Below are 24,648 nucleotides of genomic sequence, written 5' to 3' on the forward strand. Positions count from 1 at the left end.
TTCACTTTTTTAAAAGTTTATTTAAGTAATCTCTACACCCAATGTGGGTGCTTAAACTCACAACCCTGAGATTAAGAGTAGCACACTCCTCGTCTGAGCTAGTCAGGCACCCCTGAACTTTTTCTCCTTATTTCATGAATATTTTTAATGAGTTAAGTGAATTGGTTATCCAATTCGAATATTTTTAATGAGTTAAGTGAATTGGTTATCCAATTCAAGCTAGGTTAAAAGATGACAAATTAAAGGGAAAACAGCTTGGGGCGCCTGGGTGGCTCAGTCAGTTAAATGTCAGACCACGGATTTCAGCTCAGGTCATGATCTCACGGTTTGTGAGACTGAGCCCTGTGTCGGGCTCTGTGCCAACAGTGCAGAGCCTGCTTGGGATTCTCTCTCTCCCTCCCTCCCTCTCTGTCCCTTTCCCACTCACATTCTTTCGCTCAAAATAAACAAACAAACAAACAAAAACAAAGGAAAAAGGAAAGGCTTATTAAATAGCATGTTAGAAGCAGCAGGAAATGATGGGTAATACTTTTTCCAGCAAGAGAGAACACATATATACCAAGAAAAAACCCTTTAAAAAGAAGCTATAAAGAATTACAAAAACACTGTAGTCTAGAGTTATTTATCAAAGGAACAAATAACTCTTAAACATTAGTCATATATTTAACCACAACGACTGGTGTTCGTTTGTTTAAGACGAACAGAGAAGTTTATAAATCCTTCCAGAGACTGGCATTAAAAATAGTTGTTTGGACAAAAGAATAAATTTTGGTTATTAGACAAAGTTATGAAGACTACTTCATTTCCCAAAGTGATTAGAAACATAACTTATTGTATATACAACTTCACATTACTTTAGCCAATTTAATTGCTGTTTCATTACTTCACTTGTAGGTTCAATCACATTTCTCAAAGCCATGAAAGAGATTTCAACTTTTGCCATTTTGGGACCTGCTGTAATTTTGAGGTTTTCTCTAGGGGGCCATGCGTGAAATTCTGATAGTGATCACTAGCTCGGGGTAGTCTAAAGAGGACTAGACTGAAGTCACAAGGCTCTACCTCTGAGTCCTGACTCCACCACTCATCAGCTCCGGACTAAGTCACTTCCTCACAGAATCTGTTTCTTCATAGGGAAAATAACATGTACCCTGCCTTCTTCACAGAGTTGTGGTGAACTTTGTTATCACTGTGCTGATAAAACTTAAAAGCACTCTTGTTATATTCGCTCTGAGTATGTAAACTTGGCAGATAGGATCTCTTCAGGTGTGCCTGAGAAAATAGAATGAAACTTACTTGAATCAAGCATCCTTCTTCCTTGAAAATATGACTGGCCAAATTTCTTCCTTTATTTAAAGTTAGGATACACTAGAACCTTATTTAGAAAGAAAGAAATATAAAAACCTTGGTACAGACAGGCCCCATGTGCCCTAAATTTAAACTGTTACTCCCAGTCATTTCTTGGTCTAGATTTTCCCAGAATCATGTGTCTTTTCTTTTTTTCTCCCCCATGTGTCTTCTTTTGAGTCCAAATCTTCTGGGTTATGCATGTCCTATCTTATTTATAGGCTTGGTTAATTGTAATAAAAATTTCCTTACAACCTGGCCTTTAATTATTGGCTTTTGATTCCTGCCTCCCACTGCTCCTTATCTAACTTCCCAGTACCTTTCCCGATAAGAAACTACCTCCATGTGGATTCTCTTTCTCCGAGGCTCTGTCTACTCTCACTGGTGACGCAGCAAGCTGACCTGACCTGTGGGAAACTCATTCCAGTAAATAAGCCTCTAAACCATCGAATCTTCTGGCATCCTCTAGATCAATGCTCGATTAGCACCAAATACATTTTTGTGACACTTCTCCCACTGTCAGACATTTTTACACTTTTTTTCCTATTTTGTTCTGAACACGTCAGGAGTTTTCATAAAGTTATTTGATAATTTCTCCATAGCTGTTTAGAATTTTTCACAGCTCCTCCACTAAAATGGTACAGATAATTGTGCCTGCTATGTAAACTACATTAAAAACAAAAGTTACACTTACAAAACTTTGCCTTTTCAGACACAATATGGCTGACTTCCTTTAAATGAACTAAGGTGATTTGCTAATTAAGCTTTTTGTTCAGAGGAAAAGATAGTTTACGAATTTTTGAGCTAGGGGAGCACCTGGGTGGCTCAGTTGGTTAGGCATCCAGTTCCTGATTTCAGCTCAGGTCATGATCTCATGGTTCAGGGATTCTCTCTCTCCCTCTCTCTGCCCGTTTTCTTCGGTCTCTCTTTCTCAAAATAAAGAAATAAAACTCAAAAAAAAACCCAACTTTTTTTGAGCTTGGGTGAAAAGTGTCCCCCAAATCACAGTCATCTAAAGAGACACAGAGCTATTATAAGCAGGTCCACATCTTGTCAGAATGTAAACCCTTTCCTAATCCCCAAGTCATTTCTTGTCTAATTATTTCAAGAGTCTTTTAGTTGTACTATTTTTAAAACAGAGCAAAGGGACACACGATTTAGCTGGAGGGTTTTTTAAGCCACTGATGCACTGAGTTTGATAAAAGTTAATCCCATATAAAATTGCAACTATAATTTTATCCTGATGCTTTTCTTAGACGAGGCAGAAGTCAGAAGACTTTTCATCAGGAAAGTGATGAGAGGAGATCGCTCTCTAGATAAAGCCTATCCGAGGCAGAGATCATCTAACAAGGGTAGTTAACAGGTATTAACCTAATTCAAGCGTGGAGCTTACCTCTCCACTGAGTGTGCCATAAATAATGAAGCATTGTATCTCTTCCTTTTGACAGATAGTATGGTAGTCACAGTACCTCAAGCACACAGTGTTTTTTCCCTTGTTGATTTAATTTTGATCCATTTTCTTCTGTCCTTGGTCAAATAATATATTATCTATTTTATAATCAAGGTGATAACACACAGTATCACTATACTCTATCTAGCACACATGAGGACTAAGAAAACAGCATTCAAAAGTACACTTTGATCTTCTAATTACACTCACATTTCTATTAAACTGAAGTCCAAGTAACTGAACTCCTCAAATGGCCAGATTTTTGTTGCTGTTGTTGTAGCATTTAACTTTTAGGAAAAGAGTCAAATGATCAGTCAATTTAAGGGATATACTGAAAGAAAGTCCAAGGCATGAATTGGGATCACTATTTATACAGATGACTGCTGATAACTTTTCTTTTAAAGAAAAAAAAAATTTTTAATGTTTATTTTTGAGAAAGAGTGTGAGCGGGGGAGGTGCAGAAAGAGAGAGAGAGAGAGAGAGACAGATAGACAGATAGATAGACAGACAGACACAGAATCCAAAGCAGGGTCCAGGCTCTGAGCTGTCAGCACAAACCCTGACACAGGGCTCAAACCCAAGAACTGTGAAATCATGACCTGAGTCAAAGTTGGACGCTTTCCCGACTGAGCCCCCCAGGAGACCCTGATAAGTTTTCTGTTTACTATCCTGGACAATAAGATGCTATGAAGAATACAATGATCCCCAAACACAGTAAGATCATTCTTCAAAAAATACTGTCCGACTTCGGCTCAGGTCATGATCTCCTGGTTTGTGAGTTCGAGCCCCACGTGGGGCTCTCTGCTGACAGCTCAGAGCCTGGAGCCTGCTTCTGATTCTGTGTCCCCCTCTCCCTCTGCCCTTCCCCCACTCGCACTCTGTCTCTCTCTGCCTTTCAAAAATAAAGAAACGTAATAAAAAAAAGTTTCTTTAAAAAGAAAGACTCTGTGTCAAACACTGTGGTGGGAACAAAAGAATATAATTCCTGCCCTCATGTAGCTTACGTTCCGGTAGGGGGAGAAAGACAAGCAAAATATAGGGAGGCCAGATACTGATAAGGGCTATGGAGAAAGATACTCAATTATAAGATTAAAACAATTATCAACATGTCTTTAGAGTAAACTAAGATTAAATAGGAATTTTTAATATACACAAAATTTTACTACCCAAGAATGACAGAAATAACTGAGATGTCACTGTACACAGTTTCAACAGAGGCAAAGCTGGTGTGCTCTACTTTATACTAGTACATAAAGGGTCATTTTGTTTAGAACCCACATAACTGAGGGTGAACCAGAGCCTATCATTCCTCAATTATTTTAGTTAACCAGTTTGTTTTGTTATATTACAGGACTATTTCTTGTATCTCATTCCAACAAATGAACTAGATCAATTTTCTCTTTCTAAATTTGGGATTTCTGAAGCATATTAACTTAATTCACAAATGCCTATGTTTTAGGGCAATTGATAAATACTAGCTCTTCTCTTTTTATTGACAAGGGGGTTAAAAGACTAACTTGGCTCAGATTCTAGTGTGTGTGTGTGTGTGTGTGTGTGTGTGTGTGTGTGTGTGTGTGTATATGTATATGTATGTATATGTATAAATTAATTCCCAGGGAAAAATGTTTTTAATATTTTCCTGAACTCCTCTTAATTATTTCTTCTATCTTGCCACAGACAGCGAGTAGTGCCAGCAGTATTTTTAGAAGTTATAACAGTGCAACATAAAAGCGAAAAGAACAGAAATGAGCATATTTATGAAGAGCTGTTTGTTTTTCTGACACTCATTTTTGTCAGATTGAAATTATAATTGTTTCCTGTTACCTAGATATGGTTGTGATGTGGGGAGAGGGGAGCCATGGAGAGATAAAAGGAATTAACTTTTAGAACTACAAATGAATATGGGCCTAAATATATTTTAACAAAGAATTGAGTTAATGTTAATTTCTATTACCTGAAAGAATGTTATCCAAGTATTTTCCACTGCCTTAAAAAAAAAAAAAACACACAACAGTTCCACTGTTCTTAAATTAATATTACCATGAAAGATCTGAAGATTATAAAATCAAGAAAATTGCTTTTGTGGTTAAAATCCTGAACAGACACACATGAAGAAACTCCAACTTCTGTTATTAAAAGCTATACTTGTAGGGTGCCTGGATGGCTCAAACGGTTAAGCCTCGGGCTTTGGCTCAGGTCACCATCTCATGGTTCGTGAGTTCAAGCCCCGCACTAAGCTCTCTGCTATCAGCATGGAGTCCACTTCGGATCCTTTGTCTCCCTTTCTCTCTGCCCCTCCCCAACTCGTGCTAGCTCACTCTCTCTCTCAAAAATCAAAATAAACATTAAAAAAAATACTTAAATAGGGGCGCCTGGGTGGCTCAGTCGATTGAGCGACCGACTTCAGCTCAGGTCACGATCTCACAGTTTGTGAGTTCCAGCCCCGTGTCGGGCTCTGTGCTGACAGCTCAGAGCCTGGAGCCTGCTTCGGATTCTGTGTCTCCCTCTCTCTCTGCCCCTCGCCCGCTCATGCTCTGTCTCTCTCTGTCTCAGAAATAAATACACATTAAAAAAAAATACTTAATGGGGCCTGGGTGACTCAGTCGGTTAAGCATCCGATTTCAGCTCAGGTCATGATCTCCCAGTTTGTGAGTTCAAGTCCCACACTGGGCCCTGTGCTGACAGCCCAGAGCCTGGAGCCTGCTTCAGATTCTGTGTCTCCCTCTCTCTCTGCCCTTCCCCTGCTCATGCTCTGTCTCTCTCTGTCTCAAAAACAAAACAAACTTAAATAAAAAGCTATGCTTGTTTTCATTAATCAAAGTTTAAAAATCATGATTTCATCATACATGAAATAATTGTTTTCTCCACATATTTTATGAGGTGGTTTTCTAACTACAATACTTCTTCCATATACACAAATGCTCCAAGAAAAGAGCAAAACTGTTTCCTTTTTTAATATGGAAAAGTGATTTTCCCCTTCTTGATTAATAAGGTTCCCCTTAACAGAGGCCACACTTAAGGGTTTAACAGATTTCCTTTTAAACTCTGTTCCTTATTGAAAACCAAGGCACAAAGGGTACCTAAGTAAAGGTGCATAACTCAGAAATATACACTCAATATTTTTAAATTAAGTACCATAATGCCAGTTACATTTTATTCTATATAGTACTATTTTGGGGTGCCTGCGTGGCTCAGCTGGTTAAGTGTCTGACTTTGGCTCAGGTCATGATCTCATGGTTCATGAGTTTGAACCCCGAGCCCCACATAGGCTCCGTGCTGACATGTCAGTGCACAACCTGCTTGGGATTCTCTCTCTCCCTCCTTCTCTGCTTCTCCCACACTTGAGTGCGTGCACATGTGGGTTCTCTCGCTCGCTCTCTCAAAAATAAATAAACTTAAAAACAACAACAACAGGGGCGCCTGGGTGGCTCGGTCGGTTAAGCGTCCGACTTCGGCTCAGGTCACGATCTTGCGGTCCGTGAGTTTGAGCCCCGCGTCGGGCTCTGTGCTGACAGCTCAGAGCCTGGAGCCTGTTTCAGATTCTGTGTCTCCCTCTCTCTCTGCCCCTCCCCTGTTCATGCTCTGTCTCTCTCTGTCTCAAAAATAAATAAACGTTAAAAAAATTAAACAAAAAAAACAAAAAAACAAAACAAAACAACAACAACAACAAGTAAAATGTAGTAACAATTTCCAGTGGCCCTGTCTTCATGCTCACAATTCGCAAACAGCAGAATGAAAACACTTTGGTAGTGTGAAATGCTGTAACAGGTGGAAATACACCTAACATGCACAGTAGCTAAATTGCAGTGATTCAGCTTCATCAGGAAAGGCAGCAAGCACTTCTATGGGCTCACTGGCTCTACATTTGCTTTGTATGCAGATTTGGACTCTAGGAGCCCCCAAGTTCAACCAACAGCAGTGCAACCAGATATTGCTTTGGAAAATCACTCAGCAGAGAATTCTCCTGGGGGAATTTCATCAGCCTGACACTTCCAACTCTGCCAGGGGATGGGCTCACGAAAGGCTCCCTGTCGAACAGCTCTGCCCTCAGTGTTTCGGGCACTCCCGGTGGGGTCTTGCTGGCCTAATTATGACTTGTGTTCCTTCTCAGAATTATCTTTCTGGGCCTGATGTAACTTCAAAAACATATTTTAAGCAAAATAATAAATTGTAGTAATTAAAATAAGTGATAATAAATATCTCAAGAGTACTTAAAACAATCTCCATCAGATCTGGGAGGCTGCACTGTGCCGAGCTGTCCTTAGGGGCATGAACTCCATGGCAGGACATCTGTCACTTGCTCAAAGTTACAGACTGGGGAGAGAGCTGCCCACCAAAGAGGAGCCAGAAGAACTACTCTGGTTGTGGTTTCTGCCCTGGATCCATGAGCAAGTCACTGAACACCTGTGTTACCCATCTGTGAAATGGAGAGGAGCAGAATAGTGCCTCACTCATAGAACTGCTGAGGATCAAAATAAGCAAAAACATTCAAAGCACTCAGAGGAGTGGCTCAAGCATGATAAGTGCTCAAGTCATATTAGCTCCTATTATCACAGTTTTTAAGTCCTCTGGAACAGTATAAAATTTCATACTGCATCTTTAGTATATAGGAAATTCTATACTTGACTATTTCCTTCACTAACAGGACTTTGTCTTTGGCAACTTTTCCTTCTCTTTCTCTCCTTTTAAAATAAGTTATGGTAAAATATCAACACTTGAATTGCTTCTCTTTAGGAAAATGACAAAGGCTCAATAGAAAAGTAGTGTGGTGTGGTGTGGTGTGGTGTGGTGTGGAGGGGAAAACAGTAAACCGAGAGCAAAGACCTGAATATCAGTTGGGGGCTGTCACTGCTAGTTGCCCCAGCCAGAGGCTAAGACTGGAATAGTCTACAGCAAATTCTGCACTCTAGCAGTGGGTGACATATAAGTATTGTATAACTTCAGATACAGTCTTCATTACTGAACATGCTTCATTTTTACGTTATCATACTGTAATAAAGAACTTATGTGTTCTTTTCCTTAAGTTGCCATTCAAACTAGATTTGACTTCAAAATAGGTGCCAGTAATGAAAATAAAGTCAAATATGTACTGTCTAAATATTATCTGTAAGTGCAAAATACAGGTAAATGAGAACTAAGGTTATTTTCTAGTTTATTCACACCAAACTCTGGAAGAGAAAGGATATTATAATGGCTACCTTAATTCTCAGTAGGGTAGCTCTGAACTTAATTGGCTGATGGTAACACCTCAAGTCCTAGTTCTCCAATCCATTTTCTCCTCAATAAATTATTTCAACCAATGTGAATTTAAATGATGAAAAGGAAAATGGATGAAAAGGAAAAAGAAAAAGGAAAATGGAAGTGGCTAACTCTACACCAAAAATCAGAGTTGCCAGTTAAAAAGTATCCTGCATCAGGACCTTGGTCTGGACACTGGCCATCTTTGGTCCACTCTATCACTGAGATGGTGGGAGAAGGAAGAAAGTCAATCACACTTAGGGATAAATCATACATATGTAAAGCATCTAGTACAGTGCTTGGCCTCTAGTCAGTACCCAGTAAATAGCTATCATTCTTACTATCATGTGTTGCCATACCACACATGAAAGAAATAAAATCCTGAGAAGTTGGTTTTCTTGGGTTACATGGGTAGTGACCCAAGGGATTTAAACCCAAGTTCCTTTGGCACCAAAACTCTACCTTGTTGCCTGTAGAACCCTACTTTGCCACCTGCAGGTGAAACTAATGGTACAAAGTTCAATCCGCCAGAAATTCACCTGACATCGAAATTAATTTGTCAAGTCAAAGTCTGAGCAATATACGTAACTGTAACACAACTGAACAAAGGCAAATTGTGTTTATATAAATGAACTGCGGCCAGCCAGCATGAAATTACTTGTACACTTTCTTAGCCTGCTCAGTTAAAGCTCATTCAAAATAACGTAATTACTCTGTCCTATTTACAAACCTGAACACTGCATACATTTTAGTCATCTCATTTGGGCAATCTACTACATAAGGGTGCAGAAACCCTGCATGGAAAAGTTAGTTCTAATACATGTTGCTACTTCTCATAAAGGATTTGTGACACGCATAGTTTCTTCTGGTGAAATTAGCATCATAAGCTAATTCTTGAGAATTTAGGTTGCCTCTGGATATCCTGTCAGTTCACTAGCAAATAAATAAAGTGACATTTATTCATGAACTAACTGTTTGGAGAGCCAAACAGGAAAGTATTTGCTAAACCAGCATATGGTTAAGAAAGTAACATAAGCTAAGGTCTTGTTAATAGAAAAAACCCCCACAGTGTTTCAGGTGGGGTGAGTTTCTGATACAAAAAATGAAGTATGGGCTTAACAACTGGCCAGTGAATTTGGTTAATACATACATAGAAGTATGAGCCATCCACTCATTCGCTGAAAACTTGTCCCGCCTATGGTTTGGGTGGGCATAAAGGTGCTATCTGGTAAGGAAGACTGCTGATGGGGGTCTACCATCAGAGCAAGGAAGGAATTCCCACTCACAATTCCTCCTTTTCCTCTATGAAAGGAGCTTTTCCCTGAAGAGTAAGATGTCCATGGGATGCCTGGCTGGCTCAGTCGTAAAGCATGTGACTCTTGATCTCCAGGTTGTGAGTTCGAGCACCACAATAGGTATAAAGGCTACCTAAAAATAAAATCTTTAGAGAGGCTAGCTGGCTTAGTGGTTGGAGTGTGCAACTCTTTTTTTTAATGTTTATTTTATTTTTGGGAGGGAAACAGAGAGACAGAGACAGAGGGCGAGGAGGGGAGGGGCAGAGAGGGAGACAAAGAATCTGAAGCATGCTTCCAGACTCTGAGCTGTCAGTACAGAGATTGACGCAGGGCTTGAACTCACAAACCGTGAGATCATGATCTGAGCCGAAGTTGGATACTTAACAGACTGAGCCACCCAGGGGCCCCTGGAGTGTGTGACTCCTGATTGCAGGGTTATAGATTCGAGCCCCACGGTATGGAGATTATTTACAATCTTTAAAAAAATAAAATAAAATGGAGCACCTGGGTGGCTCAGTCGGTTGGGCAACTGACTCTTGATTTCGGCTCAGGTCATGATCTCACGGTTTGTGGGATTGAGCCCTGTGTCAAGTTCTGCACTGACAGCTGGGAGGCCTGCTTAAGATTCTCTCTCTCCCTCTCTCTCCTCCCCTTGCCCGCTCGCATGAGTACTTTGTCTCTCTCAAATAAACATTTAAAAAAATATAATAAAATAAAATCTGATCTGAAAAAAAAAAAAAAAAAGAGTAAGATGTCCCAGTGAGGAAATGAATACCTCAAATGGAGAGAAAAGCCATTCAAAAAGGGCATGTGTAGGCACAGGCAGGGAGAAGTATACTTCAGAGGCAAATTATTCTCCTAAAAAATACAAAGCTCTTAAATTGTTCACAAATATTCTATCCTACCAACACCTTCGTCTGGAGAAAGAAAGATCAGGAAAGAAAGATCCTGCTAAACTGAGAGCAGGGGAAAAACTGCCTCATCTGTAAGAGGCTTCTAGGCCCACAGCCTGGCTCACAAATGGATTGGGGGAGGGGTATCTGAACCACCTGAAATTGTCTGCAAAAGTCTGCATTTGCAAGACAGTCTCAAAGGGACCCATGATTCATATAACTTTAAAAGTCAAAGTTCAAGCAGAAGTGTCACAGATACAAACTCAAAATCTTACTCTTCTGCTTATGAGCTGTGTGATCACCCAGATTAGCAAAGCAAATCACCCAATTTTTCAGAACTTCAGTTTCGACATTTTAAAATGGAAAAGATAATGCCTAACTCCATGTGAGGATTAAATGTGACAAGGCATACTAAGCTTCCAGCACAATCATGTTCATCCACCCAGAAGGAGGGCAGCAGAAAGCCACTAAAACTTCTAGCATTATAAGGAATGAAATCTGAAACTTTACACACCAAGGACAACGTCAGGACTTAGTGAGAGCCCCCAAAACACCATCAGTTCCCTATATCCACCATTTCATAACTCACAAACCTCCCCACATGAATAAATTCATGCCTCATTTGACGGTCATGACATTTCTGGCAGATTGTTGGTGAAAGAGATTCAAGGACATCTCTAATGTCTCTGAAGTGGAAAATCCAATACTGGGAGAAAAACATCTCAGACCATTACCTCTTAAACTTATCAGAAATTAAATGAAATGGAATAATACTTCATTTCTCTAAACAGGTTTCCAAATTCTGCAATAACTTGTGTGATGTTATTTATGTTAAAATGCATAACATCTTCATGTTTGTATTTATAATTCCTCTACTTATTTACACAGCTGGTTCTTTTTTTTTTTCAAGTTTATTTATTTTTTTAGTAATCTCTGTACCCAATGTGGGGTTCAAAGCCACAACCCCCGAGATCAAGGATCGCACACTCTGCCAACTGAGCCATCCAGGTGCCCCTATGTGGCTAGTTCTTAATTATCTAGACCAAATGAGAAAAGTAATAGAAAATATAAAAATTAGAAAAATCCTTGCTCATTTTAATCAGTTTTGGACCTTGGAAAGCTCACTTTATGTAGGTAGAGAGGTCAATCTAAGATTTCCATTTGTTTCAGATGGTCCAAGAGATCTAACCAAAGATATTTACTGATACTTGTCTATACAACACTTTTATCTGATTTATAACTTGCATAACTGAATGAATAGATATGCAGCCGAAAGGTTGAAAACTCTGCAGGTATTATACTTTTACCTTACACATGTTTCAGTTATTTTTAGAGTCCAACTGAAAACAGCTAGTACAGAAGGAAATACGCATGAAATTCTTGAGGTCTACTCAGATAACAGTCAAGATAAGGTCAGTGGATATTTGGAATACCTAAGACACTAATTTAAAATAAAACACTCCGATGGCCAAGAACACTTTCTAAAGTTGTGCTTGAGAGTAATGGTTTGCATTATATGCTTGATGCCTCTCTATATCAACAAATCCCTTAGCCAAAAATTTCCTCATCATCCAGAAAACATTATGGGAAGAACCTATTTAAAAGAAGCTGACATTCCCTCAATATAGCAATCTTACCACAGGGAGTCCCTAAAACCTGACTGTTTTCTGACTGTTTCAGAAGAAGCCCCAAAATGAAGAAGAAAATTCTAAAGAAAAAGGTGCTTTCCTACCTGTGTTCAAAGCTTTGTGAATGTTCAACCCTCTCCAAATAATACAATGATAGAGCAAATAAAAGCTGACTTCACTGAGCTGCTATCTATGCTTATCAATGTAAATTCAAAACAAGAACCTTAATTTTATTTACTTTTTTTAACTTTTTAAAAATGTTTTATTTTTGAGAGAGAGACACAGAGACAGAGTGCAAGCAGGGGAGGGGCAGAGAGAGGGAGACAGAATCCAAAGCAGGCTCCAGGCTCTGAGCTGTCAGCACAGAGCCCAACCCGGCACTCCAATCCATGAACTGTGAGATCATGACCTGAGCTGAAGTCGGACGCTTAACCAACTGAGCCACCCAGGTGCCCCAAAAACCTTAATTTTAAACTAAGTAGACACTGGGGCGCCTGGGTGGCTCAGTTGGTTGGGCGTCTGGCTTCAGCTCAGGTCACATCTCACGGTTTGTGGGTTCGGGCCCGGTGTCGGGCTCTGTGCTGACAGCTCAGAGCCTGGAGCCTGCTTCAGATTCTGTGTCTCCTCCTCTCTCTGCCCCTCCCATGCTCATGATCTGTCTCTCAATAATAAATAAACGTTAAATAAATAAATAAGTAGATAAATATAACTAGACATTTATTCAGCAACTAAGTACTGTAAGGTACAAGGCAATATTTCAGACAATGGTGACCTTAACAGTCCTACACTGATAGAGCTTACATTCTAAAGAATAAAAACTTGCCATATGTGTGATGTACTTTGAATACAAGTTTTAAAAAATTTTCTGAAGATCTGTGATAAACCGTTACAGAGTAACCAAATATCAAAGGCTTTAATTAAATTCTTAAAATAAGAAGTCACAGGAAGAACTTGCAAATTTTGCTCAATTTTTTGCCTGATTCAACAAAATGCTTTGGAGGTAATTTTAGCTATGGCTTAGTATTGATCTCAACTTCAAAACTGTAGTTATGTATGTACACCATATATGTAGACAACAGTGAGGATCCCCCTTCCCCCATTCACACCCAAAACACTCAAAAATCGCCGAAAGAAAACTGCCTTCTAAAATTTAAGTTATAAAACTAACACATAATGTATCATAGCAAAAACATGAAAAAGTTATCTTTAAAAGACTTCTCTAGAAGGGGCACCTGGCTGGCTCATTTGGCCGAGCACCTGACTCTTTATCTTGGGGTCATGAGTTGGAGCCCCATGTTGGGAGTAGAGATTACTTAATAAATAAAAGTTTTGTTTTTTTTTTTAAAGCTTCCAAAGTTGGGATACCTGGCTGGCTCAGTCCCTAGAGTATGCAACTCCTGATCTCAGGTCCTCAGTTTGAGCCCCATGTTGGGTGTAGAGATTACTTAAACAAAACAAAACAACAACAACAAAAGGCTTCCCGGGTGTTTTAAGTTACTTGTTTCCTAACTGGAGACTAAAATGTTAAAAAACAAAAAACAAAACAAAACAAAACAAAAAAACCCCACTCCAACCACATGTAAATTTAAGTTGAATAAGGACTTCATAATAAAGGAAGGGATCCTGTACAAGAAATAATCTAGGGGCGCCTGGGTGGCTCAATTGGTTAAGTGTCCAACTCCTGATTTCAGCTCAGGTCATGATCTCAGGGCTTTGTGAGTTTGAGCCACAAATCAGGCTCTAGGCTGACTGTGCAGAGCCTGCTTGGAATTCTCTCTCTGCCCCTCCCCCAAACGCACTATCTCTGTCTCAAAATAAGAAACTTAAAAAAAAAAAAAAGAAATAGTAGGCAATGAATCTAATTAAAACCCATGATAACATGATAAAAATAGGATTATCAAAAATAAGGGGGCAAAATGCAGTGACACTGTACAAACTAATTTCAACTGGCATGGAAAAAGAGGTTCAAATATGATGGGTAAATTACAATAGTACATTAAAATTTTAACAGTCTAGTAACGTAAAAGGTGTGATTGCCAGGGCACCTGGGCGGCTTAGTCGGTTTAGCATCTGACTTTTGATTTCGACTCAGGTCATGATCCCAGGGTTGTGGGATCCAGTTCCACTCAGTGTGGAGCCTGCTTAAGATTCTCTCCCTCCTCCTTTGCCCCCTGACCCTACAAAAAACATAAATAAATAAAAAATGTTTAAAAAAAAAAAGTACAATTGCCAGTGGCCACTATACTTGTTTTTACTCTAAGAACATTTTATGAATAAACATTGCTTCTTCCATTTACAAGAGAATACAGGATATTAACAAAAGAATTAATCTGCAAGAGAAGTTGGTAAGTCACCACAACATGGAAATGGGAGACATAAACACTAACAGTAATGAAGAGTCACACTTCCTGGGAGTTTCTCACATACCAAGTCCTCTGCTAAATGTTTTTTCATTTAACACTAAATCCTCACAACCACCATCAACTATATACTACTCTTGGGGCACGCCTGGGTGTCTCAGTCGGTTGAGTGACCGACTTCAGCTCAGGTCATGATCTCGTGGTTTGTGAGTTTGAGTCCCACGTCTGGCTCTGTGCTAACAGCTCAGTGCAGAGCCTGCTTCAGATTCTGTCTCTCCCTCACTCTCTGCTCCTTGCCCATTCATGCTGTCTCTATCTCTCATAAATAAAAGAAATTCTTCTTAATTAAAAAAAAAAGTATATACTACTCTTACTGTTATCCCCAGTCTACCGATGAAAACCAATGGACTTGAAAAATACCAAGTCCAAATGTAATTGGACAAAAATCACTTTTTAAAAAATGTTTTTATCGTGAAAGTTTCTTTTTCATTTCGCCTGGTCTTTTTTCAGATAAAACATTTGCATCTATGTGAACTGTTGTAAGTGAAGGAAAGAGATGCATAAAGTGGACAGGATATTTATGAATTACATGATGATGTATCGCCTGGACAGATCACAGAACTGATGGGTCACATACTTAATAAATGGCAGCACTGGGGCTCAAATTCAAGTTTTTCTGATTCGACCTGCAAATGTCTTAAGCACTCTGTTAAACAGCCTTCTCAAGAGGCAAATAAAGGCCGTGCCCACCTAAGCCCTGCCCAGAAAGGGTGCCGAGACTCAAAGGAACTTGTCTGATGCCAGAGGCAGTACCATTCCCCTCATGAAGATAGGTAAGGCTTTCAAGGCAGCCTCCTTCTCTGGTTCCAGTCTCACCAACTGGCTCCCGTGTGGCCTGCCCACAAAACATGGCCTGGCCAGGGAACACACATACTTGGGGCCCTTGGTGGCTCCATATCTTGTTGTAAATTATGAAATTTTAATCCTGCTTTTACATATCGTTCTCAGTGAGGTGGGGTAATGCAGGTCTTACTCCCTGAGAGGATAGGTTTTTGCTTTGTTTTAAGGGCAGGGGAGAGGAGGGGAGGGGAAGAGAGAGAGAGAATCTTCAGCAGGCTCTGCACTCAACCTGGAGCCCTGGAATCATGACCTGAGCCAAAATCAAGAGTCAGATGATCAACTGGCTGAGCCACCCAGGAACCCCAAGACAATAGGTTTTTAAACTGAACCACCTTACTCTAAACTATGCTGATTCCATTGAGGTAACCCTGCCCAGTGGGAGTGGTTGTTCCCAGGTGATACCCTCTTGCCTCACCACATCCATCAAACCTCTGTAACACATACCCTCCAAACTGGAGAGAAAATTTCCTAATTCCCCTTAAATTCTACAAAGGCTTTCACAGCCTCTCTTGAAAACACATTATGAAACTCAGAATGAATGACAGGCAGAGAATTTCAACAGCTTTTCACGAGGCTGTTACTATAATGAATTCTCCTATGGGGATAATGTTCTACATTTTTAGAAGTCACTTTCGACAGCTCAAATATGGTGAATGTAGAAAAAGTTAATCTAAGGTAACTAAATTGGAAATAAGTACATTAACCTTTCCATCTGTAGTTTCTGAATGTATTATAAAATATCTTAGACATTCAAAAAAAATATGAAGACTAACAAACATCATACAACTACGCATCCAGCTTAAGAAATAAAATACTACAGATAGAGGTGAAACCTCTGCGTCGTGTTCTAATGATATTATCGTGTAGCCCTTGTAACTGTCATTATAGAAGTAAAATAACTAAGCAAGTAAAGACTTTTCCTCCCCAAATTTAAATCTGGTGAGTAGCAGAGCTTATCAGCCAAATCTATACACTATGATAATTCTGAGTCTACTTGATGGGAGAATAGTGCCAGATAACAAACACCAACAGCTCGTCGTATGAATCTCGCAAGTGATGTATGGACACAAAGTCAGAACAGGTGTTATCCTGACTCAGAGTCCTTCTGAAGGGTCATTCGGTCATTTGGTAAGATTAGGCCTGGGGCTTGAGCCATCTGTTTATATGCTACAGAGCAGAGCTTCTAGAGGTTTGAAAGGAAGAGTTTGTAATACAAACTAACTTCCTAACCATGACTGTCATTAAATATTGGAAATACTGGGATAGTCTATCCAAGGGCAAGACATTTTCTAGGGCCCATGCCCGTTCCCTCTCAAAGCACTCTACTCTTTTGTTAAAATTAGTCTCATTATGTACCCACAGCCGTATGAAGTTGCTGGTTCCTGAGTATGGCCACTTCAAACAAGCGATGGTCATTTCTCTGGACTTCCTGTCGAACAGAGAAGGAAAGCGATGCCTGTGGGTTTAGTTCAGCCTGTTTTTATTGAGCACATTCCATGCCTGGTACTCTAGGTACAAAAATAAATTAACCACAGTTCCTCAAGAAGTTGATTCTGTAGTGGCTGTACACAGACCTGGTACATGAGGAAGAAGTGACAGCAAAAGAAGAACCAAAATTTTAAAAAAAGGAAAACTGGGTGAAGGAAGTAAAAATATATATAATAAATGTAAGCAAGCAGGGCTGGCCACTGAGGCCAGCTCTCATGGTTTACTTTCTCCTTCTTGGACTGCTCCATTTCAGCTTCTTCCTAAGGCTCTGCCTCCTCTATTCAACCCCGAAGGGTCTGTCTGCTATGTCTTCTCGTTCTGTCCTAGATGGCCTCACGCCCTCTCCCAGCTTTGATGAACTGACCTAGGTTGAGATTCCCAAATCTCTTCCCCGTAGCTGAGCTCCAAGCCCACAACTGCCTCTCCTTGCTCGACCTCTCCAACTAGCATCATTTTTTTTAAATTTTTTAATTTAATCCAAGTTAATCAGCAGTGCAATAATGACTTTAGAAGTAGAATCTGCTGATTTATCCTCTACATATAACACCCAGTGCTCATCCCAAGAAATGTCTTCCTCAATCCCCCTTGCCCATTTAGCCATCCCCCCCCACCCACATCGCCTCCAGCAACTGTTTGTTCTCTATATTTGAGTCTCTTACGTTTTGTCCCCCTCCTTGTTTTTATATTATTTTTGTTTCCCTTCCCCTATGTTCATCTGTTTTGTATCTTAAATTCCACATATGAGTGAAGTCATATATTTGTCTTTCTCTGACTAATTTCACTTAGCAACCAACTGGCGTCTCTAACTCACCAGAAGTGATCTCACCACACACCTCTCCTTATCCCCTTTCAAACCCGCTCTTCCTTTTATGCCGCCTCTCCCGGTTACAGCCTCCAACGTTCACTGGATACCTGAGTATCAACCTGGACCCCTGGCTAGCTCTTCTCCACACTTGGTAGGTAGGTCCTGAATATCTCCAGATTCCATCCACTTCTCTCCATTCCCATCCAAATCCAAGTGACTACCCTCTGCACAACTCCTCCTTTTTACTCGTTCTCCAGAGGGCCCACCCTTCACAAAAACAATCATACCAAATCCCTACTTATAATCTTTCACTAATGGGGAGCCTGACTGGCTCAGGGGGCATGGCGACTCTTGATCTTGGGGTTGTGAGTTCAAGCCCCATGTTGGGTGTAGAGATTACTTAAAAATAAATAAATTAATTAATTAATTAAAATAAATCCTTCACTAACTTCCCTACTACTTTCAGGTAGAAAACTTGCCTCATGTCTTTGGTCTGCAGTTCCTATGTTGGAAGTCTAGTCCAGCCTTTTGCCACCCTGTACCATCCCCTTCCCTCTGCAGCCTCTCCCTACAGCACCCTCTACTTTCCCCCAACGTAGCATGGATCAACCTATTTTCTTACTCATTATCAACACTAGGGTGAGCTCCCAGTACATACGCCCAAGGAACTAAAGAGCTCTTTTATACCGAACAATCAGATGATTCTCAATAGTCACCAGGAGCACAGTTTATCTCTTTGTACCTTTTTATGAACTACAACAGTGGGATTTCCAGTTAGGAATATAACCTGGGCATTTACATAGAATAACCAGTTTCTCCATCTTCCTCTTACCCCCAAACCAAGCAACCAAAGAGCTATCAGCACAGAACTTGATGTGGGGCTCGAACCCACAAGCTGTGAGATTCAGACCTGAGCTTAAGTCAGACACTTAACTGAGGCGCCCATCATTTTTTTTTTTTAATGTTTTATTTATTTTTTGAGAGAGAGAGAGCAGGGGAGGGGCAGAGAGAGAGGAGGACAAAGGATCAGAAGCAGGCTCCATCCTGACAGGCTGAAAGCAGCAAGCCAGATGTGGGGCTTGAATTCGAGAACTGTGGGATCACAACCTGAGCCAAAGTCAGAGGCATAACCGACTGAGCCCCCCAGACACCCCACATAGCATTTTAAATTTAAGATATGATGTGGATCCTTGAGGACTCCACAACTTCCTACAGACAAAATTAGCAGTTTCCTGGGCAAACCTCCCTATGATAACTATAAGACTGTTATTAGAACTTTGGCTTTGGCGGGGCGCCTGGGTGGCTCAGTTGGTTAATCATCTGACTTCAGCTCAGCTCATGATCTCACAGTCCATGAGTTCGAGCCCCGCATCAGGCTCCGTGCTGACAGCTCGGAGCCTGGAGTCTGCTTCGGATTCTGTGTCTCCCTCTCTCTCTGCCCCTCCCCTGCTCATGCTCTCTCTCTGTCTCAAAAATAAATAAAAACATTACAAAAAAAGAACTTTGGCTTTGGGGTGCCTGGCGGGCTTAGTTGGAGCAACATGTTGAATCTTGAACCTCAGGTTGTGGGTTCCAGCCCACACTGGGTATAGAGGTTACTAAAGAAATAAATAAACTTGGAAAAAAATAATACAAAGTTTATAAAAAAAAAAAAAAAGAGCTTTGACTTTATTTGCACTTTAAGTCACACAACCACTGTGAGAATCAGGCACCAATGTTATCCCCACGGTTCAGATGAGGGAACTAGGGCCCAGAGAGGGCACATAACTTTCCAAGGTTAAACAACCAGTCGGTGGGGAAACCAGAATTCAAACTCAGGCGATATGTCTTTATAATTGTGGCATGGACTGTGCAAAACAGTCAATGGATACTGAACGAATGAAGTCAGGAAAGTGTACTAGATCAAGATGACCCATTTGGGGTGTTAGAAAACCAGCACTTGGAAAATCCTAAATGCATTACTAATCTGATTTTGGATTGCATTTTGAGGGAACAAATATAAGCACTTTCAAAACTCAGACACTATTATCTTATGGGGCACACTCAAAAGAAGACCTTTTGCTCTGTATCTATTCCTTCCTCACAGGGAGGGGGGCTTGCAGGCTCGGACATCAAGGCCAGGGACATACTTGGAGAGCACAGAGCCAGCAAGCACTAAAATGGGAAAGAAGGCGCTAAGCCAGCCTAGAGAAGCCTGCAGCCTTTTGCCAGGCTGGTGGGGAGGGGGGTGTGGGTCTCACCTCCCGCAGCTCCAGTCTTTGGGCCACAGCCTCCAGGCTCTCCTGGCCAGTGCTCTCCACGGACAGCGTGAACTCCACAAACTCGTTATTGAGCAGCTGGATCCGGGCAACCAGGCAGCTCTTGCTGGACACCGTGTAGCGCCGGGTGCGTTTTAGTTTCAACCCGAATGGCAGTGGCATCTTCTCCCTTTGCGGGTGGAGGGGTTGAAGAGGGAAAAGCACCGCCCCAATCCGGTGGCAGTTGATGGCGGGAGAAAGCGATCCTCTCCTGACCTGACCGCAGGCGCACCGTACAGTCTCCGGCTGCTCACCCAGCAGCGGCTGCCGCCATCAAAAAGCAACTGAGTCCCCAAAGGCCGGGCGAAGAGAGCATCCACGCCAGTGCTGAGGAAAGAGGAACACCAGTGACATAGGCAACAGCAACTTCTGAACTGAGTTTTTATAAAAATACAAAGCAATAAGGTTGCATCCAAAGAATAAGCTTTCTCTCTCTTCTGGAAAAAGATGGCAAGAACGGGATCTGGGAGGCATGTAAGGAAGTTTATCATCAGACGAGTTAGCCCCTGGGTCAGACTCCACCCCTCATTCAATCCTACAAATAGTGATAACCACCTACGGCTATCTAGGGGATTAAATGAGATAATGGTTGGCAACGGAGATGCCGCCAAATTTAGTAGCTTAGTAGCTCGTACTAGTGGCTCTATGTTAAAAGGGTTTTTTTTGTTTTGTTTTAGTCGCTTTTTGGCTCACCCAAAACACCCGAGGTCAGGGTTCTTTTAGCCCTTAAGGGAGAACACTGCAAAACACCTCCAAAAGCGCTACGTAACAGTTTAAACCCCAGTGGACAAATTAACCCTGAACCCAAACGGGAGGTATAATCTCCTGGAACATATGGCAGTCGCGAGGTTCAAGCGAGGTGAAACGCTTAACAAGCATTTGTAGCGCCGTTTGTAGTTTATAAATATTTACGTCACCAAATTGATTTGTTTATAAACAAGGCAAAGACCCTACAGATGCTTGTCATCCGATGACCATCAGAAGCATGGAAATTCTGAAAAGGGTGGCCCCGGCTTCCCTCCGGAAGGGTACGCCCGAAGAGGCGGTGGGCCTTCACCTAAGCGGGGCCTCGGGCCAGCAGACGAGGCGGGCGAGGCCTTAAACGCCATTCTGAATTAACAAGTGGCGGACGCGGCTCAACGAGCCCATGAGGCCGGGGACCAAGCGGAGAACTCAGACTCGGACTCCCATCGAGTCCTCCCAGCGGAAAAGCAGGCGGCGTTGCCTGGCCAACGCGCTGCCTCAGAAGCCCCGGAACTCTCCGTCTGCGGCCACGTTTCCGGACGGACGCGCCAGGGAAGAACCGGCCCCTACGCTCCCGGAGGGAACGTTTAAAGAACCCAGCTCGAGCCCCGCTGGAGGTTGGAGAAGTCTGGGTGGGGGTCCATCTGGTTCCCGATTTGGAGCCTCAGGACACTTTCCCCCTCCCCCACCCCAAGGCGATTTACAACATTTTAAAACACACCTGTTGATGGTAACTCCAGGTTGGGGCAAACTGAGCGTGAGCGGCGGTTGGGAGTTTTTTCCCCCTAAAGGAGTCAACAAAATCCCGGGACGGTTCCCACCCTTTGTTTTCTTCTGAGTGGAGACGGCCCCCGAGGACGAAACGTTTGGCTCGGCCGCGGCTCGCAACCCTGAACTTGGGCGGGGAACCACGCGGAGGGGCAAGGTCCGCCCCCAATCCTCTCAGCTGGGAGACAGAACCCAGGCCTCGAAAGAAGCGGCTTTCTCAGCTTCACACTGGGATGGGCAGAACTGGGAATTGATCCCAGATTCCTCATTCCCCGTCCTCTGCTCTTTCCCACTTTCCTGACTGCGTCTCGGTTTCAGAGGTGATGGGCACACAGGGCTGGGGTACGGCAGAGCTAGAGAACAGGGTTTAGCTATTTCACTAGGCATTGCCAAAGTTAACATTTAGAATTCCGTTCCACAAAAGTGTATTGCATCTCGGAGTACAAGGCGGTGTAGTGGACGGTGTGAGAAATCTAAAACGAACCCTAAGCCGTCGCTGCCCTTAAGGAGATTACATGCATGCTATAATTATATACATGGCTGTATCTCTAGTAAGGACGGAGCCACGGTTTTCGCTCTCTGTTTTGTTTTCTGTTGTTTGTGCTTTGCTTTGGTTTTTGTCTTTGGAATTCTGGTTATGCCCAGGTAGCCAAAAAATAAAAGCTAAAAACAAGCAATAGAGGAGAAAGGGCAACCGGGACTACATAAAGTGCTGTTTTAAACAACAAAATTTTTGCTGGGTACTTTCTATAGGTAAAAGGACCATACTACAAGGGGGAAATACAAATATAAAAAGATATGGTCTCCACTTGCGATTTTCAATGCTTCCTACCTCAGGGTATAAACTAGATAGATAGTTGAGGCAAAAGGAAAAAAAAAATCAAATGAGAATTTTAAATAATAAGCTTTTAACTAAAAAATTGCCTGATGGGCCATCAGTGTTTGTATAATACATATTTTTAAAAAAGATTAGATGTACATAAAATACCACATATACTACATAAATACCTTTCATGAGATGAGGTGGTGGATTTCAATTTTATATACAAATTATGATAACTGAAAGTAAGACAAATTAAGTGTTGTGAAAAGACAAGATATTGCATATATACAGAGGAAAGATGTGTATTAAGAGTGTTCAAATACGGTAGACTCTTCATTACAAAGACAGACCTAACAGCCTTGAAGGCAGTAGATATTACTCTATATAACTTAATTATTAACTTAAAGCTCTGATTAAGCAGATGCAGAATAAAACTTTCAGTTGTCCCTGAGATTTGAAATGTACAGCATCAGAGATAAAGAAAAGTCAATGTTCTTTATTTTGGTAGATGTTATAATTGAGAAAGTTGAGGGGTCAATGTGGGTGTGCATGTCGATGTCAGGTACCTTTTTCCCCAAGATCTATCCACAAGAATAGCTTGCTTTTTGCTTATTTATAGAAAACCTATGTTAATACTGTTTAATAATTTAGAAAATTATCAACGATTAACACATTTTAATTTTCAGTTACGTATAGTATTCACTAGCAAATGGAGTAGAAATATAAGTTGCTTTTTGGGGGTTTCAGGTGTAGAATAATATGCAGTAAATTGAAAGGTCTGAAATTATAACTTCTCTACTAAACAAATAATTCATAATTCGCTTTTGAAGGAGAAACTAGGAAATACTTTCTCTACAAAACCATTCTGTTATGTAATAATAGCTACATGTTAAATTCTTTTCCACTTTTCAAAAGGCAGTCTGTGAATTCATTTTAATGTTTTCACATCCTCTTTCAAAAGTTTTTCAAATAGAGTCACTCTGAATACTGTCGTTTCCACCCTTGCTAAGATCCTCCCCACATGTAAATTTGCCAATGATACTTTAAAATAATCACTAGGGGTATATGACATCTTTAGAGTAATACATAAATCTACAGCATTAAATCAAACATTTTTCTCACGGACTTATGCGTAGATACTCGAGAATACCATACCCTAGAAACAAAACAGACAACTATTATCAGATTAAAATTACTGTCATATCCCAAAGTTAAAAAAAAATCTGTCAGCAACTAATTAGGCATACAGCGGTTGTCACTTAGAGCACACGGAGTGTTTTGAATGTGTTTGCGAGTACGCTATTATTATAAGGCTTTCTCAGCAAAAAAGAAAATAAGACGCGTATGCCAAGAGCAAGCCAATCTAATCAGGATTTGCAGAAATCACAAGTCGGAATTTGCAGACCCAAGAATTCTTTTTTCCAGAGTAAACACTCTACTCCAAAAACAAGTCACCACCAAACAATCCTTCCCTACTCGCCTTCTCGCCAAAGTTATCCGGCAAATTTCGCACTTAATATTCTGAGAGACGCAACTATGCCTAAGACTTTTAAAACTGTGATCCAGAATTTAGCCTCAATAGTCAACCGAGTTCAGAATAGAAGTTCAAGATCCCCTTTAGAAATGAACCCAAATAGATCACGGAGAACCTGGAAACGGAAGACTTTTCTCTTTGTTACGCTGCTGCCAGGGGTCTGGGAACCGGGACCCATCCTCCGGGACGCCTGAGCTGGCCGACGCGCTCCGAAGTCCCCGCTTGCGGACACACCCCACCGCTCGGCCCCAGCGTCCGCCCGCCGGCCGGGGACCCGCGCCCTCACCTGCTCCCGCTCCCGCATCCTCAGGGCCGCGCGCCCGGCTCAGCGGCCCGCCTCCCTGGGTCCCGCCGCGCGGCAGCCGCAGCCGCGCCCGCACGCCAGCCCGCGGCGCGGCGCGCTCATGGGGCTCGCGCGCCTCACTTCCTGTCTCCAAAACCTCGGCCCGCAGACCATTCCCCTGGGCAGAGTCCGGCGGCGACGACGGGAAAGGCCTGGAGGTGGGACGGGCCGGGAGCGCCGCACAAAGGAACCGGGTGGGGGTCGGGGCGGCAGGAGGACGGACGGACGGACGCGCACGGGACGCGCGGCCGGAGCAGCGGAGCGGCCGGGGCCGGGCGTCCCTCCCCACAAGGGCCCGGCGGGCGGGCGGGCGGATCTGGGGAGGCGGCGGCGGCCCGTGACCTCAGAGAGTTGGAATGCGGGTGGCGGGGCGCGGGGGAGGTGCGGACAGCTGCGCCCGGCCGCCGGGGAGGGGGCGCGCCGCTGCTTTTTTTAATCATATGACCACTTATTTTAAGAGTTTCCAAATAAAGCAAGCCTTTTAATAAAAATGAGGGGAGGGGGATATTATTTCGGTTCCAGGTAAAGAGTTTTACTACTTTGTTGTTAGGTGGTCCGTAATATGCTGTAATCGCTAGAGTTATCCGTTTACTGTTGTATATTTCTGAAAACGATTCAAATATTCTATTTCTTCTTTCCATGCTTACGTCTAAAGATCTACCCCGTAAAAAAGGGAAAACATTGATTAGTACTGGATGGAAAAGTCTCCTCCCCGCCCCCCCGCCAAAAAAAAGGTTG

The 24,648-nt window shown here is 42.0% G+C and overlaps 1 protein-coding gene across 6 annotated transcripts in view; it reads right to left on the reverse strand.

The window, feature by feature from the left end:
• PTPN21 (protein tyrosine phosphatase non-receptor type 21) overlaps window positions 1-24,173 on the reverse strand; it is an 82,352-nt gene extending 58,179 nt beyond the window's left edge. For 3 of the 6 annotated variants that reach the window (XR_006219041.1, XR_006219040.1, XM_042990298.1), the window contains exons 1-2: window positions 20,756-20,967; window positions 19,642-20,025 (exon numbers count right to left, since the gene is read on the reverse strand). Coding sequence is in view for 4 of the 6 variants with exons in the window: in XM_042990298.1 (XP_042846232.1) it covers window positions 19,642-19,821 (180 nt within the window). In the remaining 2 variants the exon portion in view is untranslated. Of the gene's footprint in view, window positions 1-19,641; window positions 20,026-20,652; window positions 20,968-23,682; window positions 23,748-23,853 lie in introns of those variants that run through there. The other 3 variants (XM_042990301.1, XM_042990302.1, XM_042990300.1) reach the window with 3 other exon arrangements.
• Window positions 24,174-24,648: the final 475 nt, after the last annotated feature.

The sequence above is a fragment of the Panthera tigris genome, chromosome B3 (genome assembly GCF_018350195.1).
Source record: "Panthera tigris isolate Pti1 chromosome B3, P.tigris_Pti1_mat1.1, whole genome shotgun sequence".
NCBI classification, from domain to species: Eukaryota; Metazoa; Chordata; class Mammalia; order Carnivora; family Felidae; genus Panthera; species Panthera tigris.